Source organism: Stegostoma tigrinum, chromosome 18 (assembly GCF_030684315.1).
Source record: "Stegostoma tigrinum isolate sSteTig4 chromosome 18, sSteTig4.hap1, whole genome shotgun sequence".
NCBI lineage: Eukaryota > Metazoa > Chordata > Chondrichthyes > Orectolobiformes > Stegostomatidae > Stegostoma > Stegostoma tigrinum.
The window spans coordinates 57,410,822-57,426,000 of NC_081371.1; the positions used below are offsets into that span (position 1 = coordinate 57,410,822).

General features: G+C 41.6%; 1 protein-coding gene across 2 annotated transcripts in view; it reads right to left on the bottom strand.

The window, feature by feature from the left end:
* arid2 (AT-rich interactive domain 2) overlaps positions 1–15,179 on the bottom strand; it is a 151,828-nt gene that overhangs the window by 60,146 nt on the left and 76,503 nt on the right. The window contains exons 7-8 of one of the 2 annotated variants that reach the window (XM_048548529.2): positions 2,492–2,561; positions 1,863–2,113 (exon numbers count right to left, since the gene is read on the bottom strand). In XM_048548529.2, the coding sequence (XP_048404486.2) occupies positions 1,863–2,113; positions 2,492–2,561 (321 nt within the window). Of the gene's footprint in view, positions 1–282; positions 1,838–1,862; positions 2,114–2,491; positions 2,562–15,179 lie in introns of those variants that run through there. The other variant, XM_048548531.2, reaches the window with a different exon arrangement.

Below are 15,179 nucleotides of genomic sequence, written 5' to 3' on the forward strand. Positions count from 1 at the left end.
ATAAAGGACTATGGCAAGTCACTGCACTGGACTTTATAAACGGTGCATGTTGCTACTAATGACATCGGTGGTGGAAGGAGTAAATATGAAAAGTGGTGAATGTGATGCTGATGAAGTGGACTGGATTATTCTGGATGGTATAGAGTTCCTCAACTGCTGTGGGAGCTGTACTCAACCAGGCAAGCAAAAAAATCTCCTAGCATATTCATACCTTGTGCTGTGTAGGTGCTAGGCAGATTTTAGGCAGTCTAGTTACATGCCTCAGAATTTGAAATCTCTAACCTGCTCTTGAAGCCAGTTCAGTTCATTTTCTGGTTAATAGTAATTCCAGGATGTTGCCAATGTGGAATTCAGCGAAGGTCATGCCACTAAACATCAAGGACAGATAATCACAAGTTCTGAAGGCGGCTCACTGGCCTCAAAACATTAACTCTGTTTTTCTCTCCCCAGGTGCTCCCAGATCTGCTGAGTTTCTCCAGAAACGAATTTGTTTCAGATCTTCGGCATATACAGTTCTTGGTTTTGTGATTAGATTTTCTGTTCTTGGAGACATTGCCTGACAATGCTGATGAAAATGATTAAGTGGAAATGAAAAAGGAGCAAGCATGGTCAAAGCAGATGCAAATTTCTTGCTTTGTCCTTTCTTGAGTACGTGATTTGAGTGCAAAGCAAATCGTGCGGCAAATCTTGCATGAACAGAAAAAAATAAGTTGTGAATGTCAGACTAAAGGAGAAATCAGAGGCCGACTGAAGGGGACGAATGATAATAGCTATTCTTCGCCTAACATGCCAAGTGCTAGGTCCATTGATGCACTTCTTGGGGCAGTCTGCTGGAAATCAAGCCATGCTATTCCTTCACTTGTCACAAAAGTTAAAGATTTTGAAAAGTACAGAACATTTTCCCCAATTTACCTGTCTTTTACACCCAGGTTGACAGAAAGCACAGGCCAGGTTTCTGTACTTAAGAATGATCATTTATCACAAAAAAAATCATTTTTATGTATAGTTAGAAAGTACGAATAGCTGACATATAACTCTTCTAGTCAAAGCTCTAAACCCATTATAAACTACCCCTTCTGCAGACACGTAAAGAAAAACACAGGAACAAAACCAAAAAGAGTTTTATGGGCAGAGGTAAAGACTGGGAAAGTCTTTTTTGATGGCCCCTGTTCACAAAGTCTTCTGAGATGGTCCTTTTGGCTTGGCAGGATGTGCAGCTCCTCTATAATCCTTTGAGATATTTTCATCTCTTTGCAGGAAACTTATACCATGTATTTGACTTCACAATTAGAGGTCACAACTTACTAGAAGTAGGAAATCAGATAGCTATCTTCAGGCTTGAGATTTTTTTTAGAGCTGAAAAAACAACTCCTCCTCCTCCATAGATTTCTGCCAAAACATTCACATCACAAGGGTTCAACTACCCAGGAATCAATGTCATAGTCACTGGTAGATAGAAGACTTTTGTAATTAAAAACTGGTCTGTGGACAAGGCGACTGCCAAAGCTCCATTCCTAAGCCCCAACTTGTCTGCTAGCTAAATTTCCATTACTACTTGAACAAGCAGCATCCCAGGTAATACTAATGAGTGCTAGTTTACTTGTTTTTCAATGCAGCTCATCTTCAAAAAAAAATTGTTGAAAGTCTTCCCATTTCAATCCACAAATCAAAAATACAGAAAAAAAAATACAAGTACACAGTCTTTTTACCATAGTATGCAACTAAGTATTCATTGAAGATGATTTGAACATATTCCTTAATTGAGCATATGACCTAGTTTAAATGAAGGAGTAATTTTAACAGAACAGAATATAAACTGTCTTACAAACTCAAATGTACTACTTGCCAGAATAATTTCATACCTCAGCTGCTACATTACCCAATGTGTCCAGCCCCAGTTGCTTGAGAGAAGCATACTGACAATGGGAACATAACAACAGGAAACGGACACATGTACGGTGAGCTGCCAATAGCTTCACATTTCCTTCCTCAAATGACAAATTGCGAAGGATTACTGCTATTTGAAGTATACGTTGCCCCTCAACATCATTGATGCCCACTTTATGGGGGGGATGGAATAAAGATGACTCCGTATCGATTTCTATACTCGCACCTAAATTGATATAAGAGACCAATTCCAATTACAGAAGCAAACAGCGAAATGTAAGCAAAATTACAGATTTATAGAGAAAAACAAAGCAGCAGAACGGAACAAAAGAAGTGCTAATGCTCCTTTCTTCCACTTTGGGAGTAAATCAGTAACCCGCATACCATATATCTTCAACAATACAATAGAATTAGGGAACTCAGCTAATGAAAATTAAGGATAACAATTTATTTTTAAACCATTCAACCTTACAGAATATTGAACAATTATAAGCTGTAGATGTTACGTCAGTCTTGAAACACAGTGCATGTAAAATCATAATAAATATCAACTTTTCAGTTAAACTTTTACTTTGTCTCTTGTACTTTGAAAAAAATTACTAACCTTGTAGTCCATTGTTTCTTAAAATAATAAGTTCCCGTATTTCATTATCTTCAACATTATCTTTCCAGAACTGCAAAAGTCAAGAGAGGCCATTTTAAGTAATGCCAAGCATAATAAACTTCTTGCTGGAACTTTGTTAACAGTATTCATAATGAAACGGCATATGAAAATCAAGCCACAAAAAGAAAACTCATGCAACAGTCCTTCAAAATGTTATCCACCAGAATTTTATTCATATCGCTGCAACAATAGGTATTTTGGATTTAAAGTGATAATTCAGCATGGAAAATTACCGCCTGATACAGCAGTTGAATAGGTAATAATTCAAAAGACTGAGATAATACACACATTCGTCAACATGTTTAAATGTATTTGTCTAGCAATATGTAGATATACAGATACAAACAGAACAATTACTGAATGTAGCAAACTAAACACATTTCACACATCCTAAAATCAACAAATCTAAATTCTGAATAATTATAGAACTACACTCGGATAATTTGAGTAGTACATCAAATACATACAGTTGTTACTGAAAATAAACAGGAGTTTTAAGGTGAGATTTTTATGAAGTCTCATGTAACACAGAAAATGTTTGAAGTCTGAGTTAAAAGAAGAGGATTGTAGAAACAATATTTCAACACCAAGAAGTGATAATTCTGATGCAGGTTATGAACAACTCCTCAGATATAATGCAACTTTTAATTAGATAAATCTTTACAAAAATACATTGGCTAACTGAAATTTTATTGATCGCGGTCAAAGAATGGCACTTGTTTCTCACAATGCTGGTCAGTGTGTTGTCAGGCTTTTACATCGAGATTTTCTGTAATTAGGGTGTACTCCAGCTCAATGTCCTCCACAGAAAATGGCTAACTTTTTTTTAAAAACAAGGTGAACAACACTGTGGCTCTTCAGCCAAACAACTGGATTGAAGAAACCTCACTGAGGCACAGACTGGATTTTATTAAAATAGTCAGGTCCCTGACATCCAACAGTGAGAATGATAAAGAATATTTGAAAGGAAACCTCACTGGCTACCTAGACTAGTACTAAGAACTTGACTGAGCAGCAACAGTAATTCTAGCTCAAATAAAATTAAGCTTAGCTAGCCACCTGCCATTGTTCTATAGGTCGCCAGTAATAGATCATGGACCCACTACGATCATGCTGAGGTATTACCCTAATATGACATACACTAATTTTGCTCTTGGTTCCATCTCCAAACTGGTCTATATGGGACAAAAAAGATTTATCCCTATGTAAATCCAAGAATTCCAATTACGTACAAGGTAAGAAACAAAGAATTGAGAGAGAGGAGGGAATAAAGATGATAAGAAATTAAGTCCTTAGCATGAATTGAGCAATCAGACTCCATATGACTAAAATTCAACTTTCTGCATCACAAGTGTTGTTTTGCACTAACTAGGGAAGGTGGCAATAATAATTCTGAAATCTTCTGAGACCAGGAGCTCAAATCTCATCACAGTGGATTGTGAAAACTAAATTCAATAAATCTGGAAATTTTTTTAAAAACTAGCTTAAACTGTGGACAGTTGCTTTAAAAACAGAAACAACTGTCTGGTCCACTGATGTCTTTTAGGCAAGTAAAGCGGTCGTCCTTACCCAGTCTGGTCTGCACATGGCTCCAGCCCCACAAAATTGAGATCAATTCTTAACTCAAGATCAACTTCTGAACAGTTAGTGATAGGCAATAAATATGCCTCAGTGAGGCACGTAGACACACATTATGAACAAAAAAAAAGACCTGCCCTTTTAAGAATTTGCTAACATACGTCTGAACACACGAGCCTAACATCTTTTTTTTTGCTGTGTTTAGTGGACAAGTTGTCAGTGTGGTTGGGATACCAACCGAGCTGGTTCATTAGTTTGCAGACATTTCATTACCCCGCTGGGTAACATCATTAGTGCAGCCTTGCATTGTTGTTTTCTCTCACCTGGTATTTAAACTGAGGTCTATTGGAATTAGTTACCTCATTTCTTCACGGTAGTGTATAAATAAGGTCTAATTCTAAGTGTTTATTGATGGCCTTGGTCCACAAATCTACTAAAGAACTATAGACACTTGTCATTAATTCCACAATTTCATGTTCTTTCATTGATTTCAGTCCTGAATCTATTAACACAACAGTGTTACAGTGTAACCTGTGAAATACAGTAAACTTGTATCACAACATTCAGATTTTTGCATTTAATTGTACGTATACGCGCAAACTATTTATTCTGCAACTATGCTGAGCACAGTAAATCTCACTTTCCTTCAGTAACACACAGTTCTATACATTCCTAGTTTTAAATCTACTGCAGAATGGTTTTTAGAAATGCTTCACACAAGCTTACGTGCAAAAAAATTTTGAACTTCACTTGTCTGCTTTGGGTCGTGTTTGCCTAATTTGGTACTCGTCCCAGCAATGGCAGTCTTGTCCCAGCCGTGTCTTCAAGATATTCCATCGTTCCTCAACTGGCTTTCCCCCAAGCCCTGGAGGTGTTAACTGAACTGTGATGAACTTTGCCATAATTTTACTTGTTTTTTATTATTGTGTATTACTTCTGCCATTGACCTCGGTGCCATGGTGGAGCAACTTATAAAACTTTTCACTTGTACTTTTCATGTAAAAGTACACGTGACAATAAATTTCTATTCTACCTTTTCAATTCATGCTAGCAACTCCTTTTCTTTTCAAAACTAATTTTACACAGAACTTAAAATTGAAACTATGTCCACGATAAGGAAACGCGAAAACCTCCACAGCATATGGAGTAGCTAGTCTCCAGGTTCCAGAAATCTACTTAGCTGAACATACATGCTGCCAGTGTACACAGAAACTGACAAAGTCAAAGTCAACAAGGTGTAGAGCCGGATGAACACAGCAGGCCAAGCAGCATCATAGGAGAGCAGGAAAGCTGACGTTTCGGGTCTAGACCCTTCTTCAGTTTTCTGAAGGAGACTCTAGGCCCTAAACATCAGCTTGCCCGTTCCTATGATGCTGCTTGGCCTGCTGTGTTCATGTGGCTCTACACCTTGTTATCTCAGATTCTCCAGCATCTGCAGTCCCGACTATCTACCAAAGTCAGGGTCACCAAGCTTCTTCAGTTCAGATTTTCTATAATGAATTATGGAACAATTAGAAATATACAGCACGGCTTATGGATGAATCAAAGTTAGCCATGAATATACACCCATTTTTTTGCAAACACATGCATGCTTGCCTCAATGTAGGACATGGAAGTGCAAAATGCAAATAGCAGTAATGTTTATTTGTTGTCAGCAATGGACATCAAACTCAGAAGTCACAAAGTTTGACAAAACACTGATAGTGATATAAAAACAAAATGCTGGAGAAACTCAGAAGGTCTGATATCTTTTTGCATATTTTGAAAAGGACTCCCTTATCACAGGTAGAAGCTGTCTGTTCCTTCTGCGCTGAACTATAGGATCATTTCAATTAAACTATCACAGCAAAGAGTTTGCTGTCATAGCACACCAACTAGACAATTCCAAAATATAAATTCCATTACACACCATATATAATAGTTCACCAAATTAACAAAAAACTGAAGGAATTAGTTGAGGAACAAATGAGACCAAGAGTATAATGCATTACAAGTCAAAACAGCTCTCTGAGATTTATTCTGAGCTTAGCTAAATAAACTTTCATCGCCAGCAATTTGACTCTCATTGTGGAATTGAATCAAAGATGGTTTTGGAAAGGAAAACAAACAAGTTTCCCAGCATCAGTCTTTTCAATAATGCAAGGTATCGAAAGGGCCCGAATACTGTGGTCCAAAATTAAACGGCAGTATTTTGGTCCGACAGGATGTTATATATTAGCGGACAGCTGCATACCAAAACATGATTCTATTTTTCCATGCATTAAATAAAACAGGTGAATTTTACAAGGCTACAACATACATCAAAAGTGACCTAGATCAACCTCTGCCAAAGTTACAATAATTTAGTTATTTCTATTAAAAACAACTTAAGAGAGAGAGGAAAATAATGACAATTGGTTTCGCAAAGTATGGTGAAGTGAAAAGTTTTAATCAGAAAAAAGTCGTGGATTAGTCAAAGAAATCTTGTATGAAATACATGTATTTATTTTACAATACCAGGTATTAGCATCATTCTTTATTCAGAGCCTCAATCCAGACACTATTTAGTCACACAACAAAATAGAAATAAACAAATACCTGCACTGACACAAAAACAAAGTTGCTGGAAAAGCTCAGCATGTCTAGCAGCATCTGTGAAGGAAAAAAGTTAGCGTTTCGTGTCAGATGACTCTTCCTCAGAACTGGGGAACGGGTCACTGGCCCCGAAATGTTAACTCTTTTTTCCTTCATAGATGCTGCCAGGCCTGCTGACCTTTTCCAGCAACTTTGTTTTTGTTCCTGATTTACAGCATCCACAATTCTTTCAGTTTTTAAATACCTGCACTGAACTCAGCTCAATATAAACAAAAGTGTCTATTTCATGATTTGGGGTTACAACTATTCTATAGTGAATTCTGCAGGATTTTGATATTGTCTGTTGGGATGGGGCAGGAAGAAAATTACAAAAACACATAAATCCACGAACACAGAAATTACTTGCATCTATACTGCACTCTTAACATAATAAAATGCCACAAAAAGAAATAGTAAGGGAAATAAGACAGGAACAGAGAAAAAGTGAATTCAAAACAAAAACAACGTTGCTGGAAAAGCTCAGCAGGTTAAGCAACTTCTGGGGATGGAAAAAAAATAACATTTCAGGTCCGGTGACTCTTAAGGCCTGCTGTGTGGCCTTATATAGGGCCTAAGCTCTCCCATGTCCCAGCCCCCTACCCCACACAGCATGCCTTGTTACCACATAGCCTGCCACTGCACACAGACCCCCATGTTAGTCACTAACAGTCCCCATTAACAACTATTCACATTCCCAGCCTGATCGTTATCAACTCTTTGTCCAACTTCTCTCCTCTCTCTTTAGGCTCTATCCTATCATTTACTCCCTACTCCTACCTCCCTCCCCTTTTTTCTGCATATAAAGTGACATTTTCCCAGCCACCATTAATTCTGAGGAAGGGTCACCAGACCCGAAACGTGAACTGTTTTTTTCCTTCACTGATGCTGCCAGACCTGATACTTTTTCCAGAAATTTTGTTTTTGTTCCTGATTTACAGTGTCTGCAGTTCTTTCGGTTTTTATCTAGACTGACATCACAAATGCTATAATTCATTTCTTGCCCTGTCAAATTAAGTCAGACAGGTTATTAACCAAAAGTGTCCAAACCAGATTTTATGCTTCCATGAGATTGCTCCCACCGCCTTTCAATTTTTAACTTTTTATCTAACATTTCCTTTAATTAAGCTAAGTTTGCCACCCGAGCTATTCCTCATGATAGCAAGTTCCATATTCTAAACATTCTCACAGTAAACACAATACTTCTCTATTCCTCTGACATTTATTCACGATGCCAAGTGTGGATAAGATCGAAGCAGTTGATATTGTGTACATGGACTTTCAAAAGATGCATAAATCAAAATACCACTTTCATCAAAAAGCAAAACCGAAGCTAATGGATTAAAATACATGGATATTAAATTGGCTAAATTAAAATTAAGAGGGGCATGAAGTCCCACTTCCTCAAGGTTCAGTGCCATAACTTATTTTTGACATGTGTTAGGGCATTATTACAAAATTTGCAGATTACCTAAAAGCTAAGAGTTTAATAAACAGCAAGGAAGATACAATAGACGTCAAGGTAGCCGAGCCAGGTTGGTGAACACATGAGACTCTGTGCAAGAAAACATGACAAGGCATATTTTGGTAAGAAGAGCACAGTTAGATAATGTGAGCTACATGACAATTTTACATGGGAGGGTTAAGAATGAAGAAAACAAAGAAGGTACTCCAAAAATCTATGAAGGCGAAGTTGTAGGTTAACAAAGCAGTGAATAATAAATGCAAGATAATAAAGTGTGAAGCTGGATGAACACAGCAGGCCAAGCAGCATCTCAGGAGCACAAAAGCTGATGTTTCGGGCCTCGACCCTTCTTCAGAGAGGGGGATGGGGTGAGGGTTCTGGAATGAATAGGGAGAGAGGGGGAGGCAGACCAAAGATGGAGAGAAAAGTAGATAGGAGGAGAGGAGAGTATAGGTGGGGAGGTAGGGAGGGGATAGGTCAGTCCAGGGAAGACGGACAGGTCTAGGAGGTGGGATGAGGTTAGTAGGTAGGAAATGGAGGTGCGGCTTGGGGTGGGAGGAAGGGATGGGTGAGAGGAAGAACAGGTTAGGGAGGCAGAGACAGGCTGGGCTGGTTTTGGGATGCAGTGGGGGGAGGGGAAGAGCTGGGCTGGTTGTGTGGTGCAGTGGGGGGAGGGGATGAACTGGGCTGGTTTTGGGATGCGGTGGGGGAAGGGGAGATTTTGAAGCTGGTGAAGTCCACATTGATACCATTGGGCTTCAAGGTTCCCAAGCGGAATGAGTTGCTGTTCCTGCAACCTTCGGGTGGCATCATTGTGGCTCTGCAGGAGGCCCATGATGGACATGTCATTTAAAGAATGGGAGGGGGAGTTGAAACGGTTGAAATGCACTTCCTACAGACAAAGGGGATGGCAATGGGCACCCGCATGGGCCCCAGCTATGCCTGCCTCTTTGCAGGTTACGTGGAACAGTCCCTCTTCCGTACCTACACAGGCCCCAAACCCCACCTCCGTTACATTGAATACTGTATCAACGCCGCCTCTTGCTCCCCAGAGGAGCTCGAACAGTTCATCCACTTCAACACCTTCCACCCAAACTTCAGTTCACCTGGGCCATCTCCAGCACATTGCTCACCTTCCTGGGCATCTCAGTATCCATCTCAGGCAACCAGCTTGTAAATGATGTCCATTTCAAGCCCATCGACTCCCACAGCTACCTAGAATACACCTCCTCCCACCCACCCTCCTGCAAAAATTCCATCCCCTATTCCCAATTCCTCCGCCTCCGCCGCATCTGCTCCCACGATGAGGCATTCCACTCCCGCACATCCCAGATGTCCAAGTTCTTCAAGGACCGCAACTTTCCCCCCCGCAGTAGTCGAGAACGCCCTTGACCGCGTCTCCCACATTTCCCACAACACATCCCTCACACCCTGCCCCCGCCACAACCGCCCAAAGAGGATTCCCCTCGTTCTCACACACCACTCCACCAACCTCCGGATACAACGCATCATCCTCTGACACTTCCGCCATATACAATCCGACCCCACCACCCAAGGCATTTTTCCATCCCCACCCTTGTCTGCTTTCCGGAGAGACCACTCTCTTCATGACTCCCTTGTTCGCTCCACACTGCCCTCCAACCCCACCACACCCGGCACCTTACCCTGCAACCGCAGGAAATGCTACACTTGCCCACACACCACCTCCCTCACCCCTATCCCAGGCCCCAAGATGACTTTCCATATTAAGCAGAGGTTCACCTGCACATCTGCCAATGTGGTATACTGTATCCATTGTACCCGGTGTGGCTTCCTCTACATTGGGGAAACCAAGTGGAGGCTTGGGGACCGCTTTGCAGAACACCTCCGCTCGGTTCGCAATAAACAACTGCAACTCCCAGTCGCAAACCATTTCAACTCCCCCTCCCATTCTTTGGATGACATGTCCATCATGGGCCTCCTGCAGTGCCACAATGATGCCACCCGAAGGTTGCAGGAACAGCAACTCATTATCCGCTTGGGAACCCTGCAGCCCAATGGTATCAATGTGGACTTCACCAGTTTCAAAATCTCCCCTCCCCACCACTGTATCCCAAAACCAGCCCAGCCTGTCTCTGCCTCCCTAACCTGTTCTTCCTCTCACCCATCCCTTCCTCCCACCCCAAGCCGCGCCTCCATCTCCTACCTACTAACCTCATCCCACCTCCTTGACCTGTCCATCTTCCCTGGACTGACCTATCCCCTCCCTACCTCCCCACCTATACTCTCCTCTCCACCTATCTTTTTTTCTTTCCATCTTCAGTCCGCCTCCCCCTCTCTCCCTATTTATTCCAGAACCCTCGCCCCATCCCCTCTCTGATGAAGGGTCTAGGCACGAAACGTCAGCTTTTGTGCTCCTGAGATGCTGCTTGGCCTGCTGTGTTCATCCAGCTTCACACTTTATTAGCTTGGATTCTCCAGCATCTGCAGTTCCCATTATCACTGATACAATAATAAATGCAATCCTTGTCTTCACAAAGAGAAGCTTGGAATACAAATTCCAGGAAATTAAGTTAAACCTAAATAAATTACTGGTTCTGCCCCAGCTGGAGTAATGTGGCTCCAATTGTAAAGGTGACAGGGATGAATCTGTCAGCTGCAGAAGCTGTTCACTTTACGGTAAAGGCAAAAGGGGATCTTCTATCGCTCATACTAAATACAATCTGCCAGCCTCTGCCACTTTCCCTTTCTGCACACACCATGGCCATGTTAGCATTCACTTCAAGAAACTCGAATACAAAAGCAGGGATGTACGGCTGAGGATGCACAAGGTTCCAGTCGGACCACATTTGGAATATTGTCAACAGTTTTGGGCCCCATGACTGAGAATGGATGTGCTGGTCTTGGAGGGAGTCGAGAGGAGGTTTACAAGAATGACCCTGGGAATGAATGGTTTGTCGTATGAGGAGCGGTTGAGGGCTTAGGGCCTGTACTCAAGGAGAGTTTAGATTAGAGGAATGATAGGGGATGTAATCGAAACTTACTGAATATGGAAACAGCTGGAGAGCGCGAATGTGGGCAAGACATTTCCAGGAGTCGGACAGACTAGGACCTGGAGGGCACAGCCTCAGACTGAAGGGACAACTCCTTAAAACAGAAGAGGCGGAGGAATTTCTTTAACTAGAAGTTGTTGAATCTGAGAAACTCACTACCACAGAAGATTATGGGCAGCCAAGTCATTTGTGTATTTAAGGAAGAGTCAGATAGGTTCTTCATTGGTGAGGGAATCAAGGGTGACAGGAAAAGGCAGGAGAATGAGATTGAAAAACCTATCAGCCACGATCAAAAGGCAGAGAAGACTTGATGGGCCAAATAGCCTAACTCTGCTGCTTTATTTTACGGTTATAAAAGGAGTGAAAAAATCTCATTCTGTTATGCCTGACCCCAGATGGAAAACTGACTTGATGGATCATAACAACAGATAACAACCGATGGTAAAGGTAAGAGCCTATGAAATTTGAGGAAATTTGACTAAGTGGATCCAGAACTGGTTCGGGGCAGGAAGCAGGTGGTGGTGGTCAATGGACGAGTCATTGGAAACTTGTGTCCAGTAGAGTTCTGCAGGAATCAGTATGTGATATATGTTTAGTCTTGAATGTCGGAGGGCTGATCATTAAGTTCATGGATGATTTTATATATTTTCTTTAAAAATCAAATCGGTGTGTTGGCAAATTGAGGGGGTAGAATAGATTACAGGATATAGATGGGCTGCCCAGATGGGCTAATCAGTGCTAAATGGAATTCAAAGAACCTAAGCTCGGAGAGATGTATTTGGGCAGAAAGAAAAACAAGGCAAGAGAAGAAATAATGAACAGTAGGACCCTGGGGAGCACTGACAATCAGAGGGATCTTGGTGGGCATGTCCACTGGTCCCTCAAGGCAAAAGGACAGGTGGATAAAGTGATGAAGGCAGCATATAGGATACTTGCCTTGATTTGTTGAGGAACAGAGTTTAAGAGGAGGGAGGTTACACTGGAACTGTATTAAAAAAGTTAGCTACAGTATTGTGTATAGTTCTGGAATCCACCTCATGAGAGGGATGCGACTACACTGTCAAGGACGCAGAGGAAAATTTACCAGGTCATTGCCTGGCCTGGAAAAATATTAGTTATGAAAAGTGATTGGATAGACTGGGGCAGTTTTTATTGAGCAGAGCAGAGCAGACTGAAGGGGAACATGATTTGAGATGCACAAAAATTATGAGGAACATAGCCAGGCACAAACCACCTTTACCTTCTCGAGAGGCTAAGGAAATTTGGCATGTCCATGAAGACTTTTATCAATTTTTAGAGATGATACACAATGAAAGTGTTCTATCTAGATGATTCATAACTTGGTCTGGCAGCTACTCTGCTCAGCACCATAAACTACAGAAAGTTGTGAACACAGCCCAATCAAAATCACACAAGCCAACCTCCCATCCACTGATTCCATCTATACTTCTCACTGCCTCAGAAAGGCAGTCAACATAATCAAAGACACTTCCACCCTGGTTATAATCTCGTCGAGCCTCTTCCATCTGGCAGAAAAAAAGACAATGAACAAGCCCTTCAACTCTCCAAGCCTGCGCTGACATTATTCCTCCCCTATACTAAAACTGTCTTCCTTTACAGGATCTGGATCCTTCTCTTCCCTTCCTATTCATGTATTCATCCAGGTGCTTTTTTGAATGCTGCTATTAAGTCTTCTTCCACCACCTCCTCTTGCAATGTATTCCAGGCACTCACCAACATTTGTGTGAAAAACTTGTCTCACACATCACTTTTAAAACTCTTCCCCTTGCACCTTGAACCTGCGTCCCCTAGTAATTGACCCCACCAACCTGGGAAAAAGCCTCACACTTTCCACTGTATTTATGTTATTCACAATCTTATACGCTTCTATCAGGTCGCCCCTCAACCTCCTGAGTTCCAATGAAAACAAATTCAGTCTGTCCAACCTTTCTTCTTGCTAAAATCTCCCGTATCAGACAACATTCTGGAGTAATCCTTTTATGTACCCTTTCCAAAGCATCCACATCCTTCTGGTAGTATGGTGACCAGGACGAAACGGAATAGTCCAAGTGTGACATCACTAAAATTCTATAAAGCTGCTGCATAACTTTTCCAGCCTTATACTCAAGTTTGCTTCCAATGAAAGCAAGCATGTCATGAGCCTTTTTTACTCCCTTATTGACCTGCACTGCCACCTTCAGTGATCTGTGGACCTGCACAGCCTCTGTATATCAATTTTAAGGGTTCCACCATTCACCATATAATCTCCAACTGTACTTGACCTTCCAAAATGCAGCATCTCATATTTTTCAGATTAAACTCCATCTGCCATTTTTCTGCCCACACCTCCAACCGATCTGTATCCTGCTGTGTTCTCTGAATGTCCTTTAGGTAAAGAAACTGCTATCCTTACATGGTCTGGTCAACACGTGACTCCAAACCGACAGCAACGTGATGGACTCTCAATTGCCCTCTGGACAATAAATGCTGCCTGACCACCGATGCCCTCATCCCATAAATGAATTAAAACAAAACAGTCCTCCTCACTAACCGCAACTTGCATTGCATTATCCGCAAACTTACTAATTAGACCAGCTACATGTTCCTCCAAATCATTTGTGTAGATCACAAAACAACAGAGGTCCCAGCATTGATCCCTATGGAACACCACTAGTCACAGCCTTCTATTTTGAAAAGCATCCTTCCACCGCTAACCTCTGTCACATAGGACTAAGCCAGTTCTGAATTCATCTTGCCAGCTCAGCCCAATACCATCTGACATCATCTTTTGGACCAGTATGCTATGAGGGACCTTATCAAAGGCTTTATTGAAGTCCATGCAGACATCTGCTTTTCCCTCCATCTTTGTCACCTTCTCAAAACAAAACTCTATCAAGTTAGTGAGGCATGACTAGCCCTGCAGAAAACCATACTGTCTTTCGTTAATAAGTCCATTTGCTTCTAACTGCATATAGATCTTGTCCCTAAAAGTCTTTTCCAATAATTTCCCTACCACTGAAGAGACTCTCAGGCTTGTAATTTCCAGGTTTATCTCTGATAACCTTCTTTAACAGTGGGACAACAGTGGGACAACAGTGGGTATTCTCCAGTCCTCTGGGACCTCACCTGTGGCCAAAGAAGATACAATGATGTTTGTCAATGCTCCAGCAATTTGTTCTCTTGCCTCCCTCAGAATTCTGGCATAGATCCCATGAGGACTTGGAGGCTTATTTACCTTAATACTTTTTAAGATGCACAACACCTCTTCCTTTTTAACAGTGACCTGGCTGAGAAACTCAACGCTCTTCTCCGCCCCCACTAATTTCTTCTCTTTGGTGAATACCTACATAAAATGCGTGTTTAGGATCTCACCTACCTCTTCTGGTTCCACACAGATTCCCTTCTCTGTTCTCGAGTGGGAAGATACAAAAACTTAAAACACACATACCAACAGATTCATGAGCTGCTTCCTTCCTGCTGTTATTGGATTTCTGAATGGACCTCTCAAATTTTAAATTTAATATTGATCTCGCTCTTTGTGCTTCTTCACTACAGCCATGCTATTATATAGAACATAGAACATTACAGCACAGTACAGGCCCTTCAGCCCTCGATGTTGTGCCGACCTGACATACCGATCTCAAGCCCATCTAACCTACACTATTCCATGTACGTCCATATGCGTGTCCAACATGACTTAAATGTACCTAAAGTTGGCAAATCCACTACCGTTGCAGGCAAAGCGTTCCATTCCCTTACTACTCTCTGAGAAAAGAAACTACCTCTGACATCTGTCCTATATCTTTCACCCCTCAATTTAAAGCTATGCCCCCTCGTGCTCGCCGTCACCATCCTAGGAAAAAGGCTCTCCTTACCCACCCTATCTAACCCTCTGATTATTTTATATGCTTCAATTAAGTCACCTCTCAACCTTCTTCTCTCC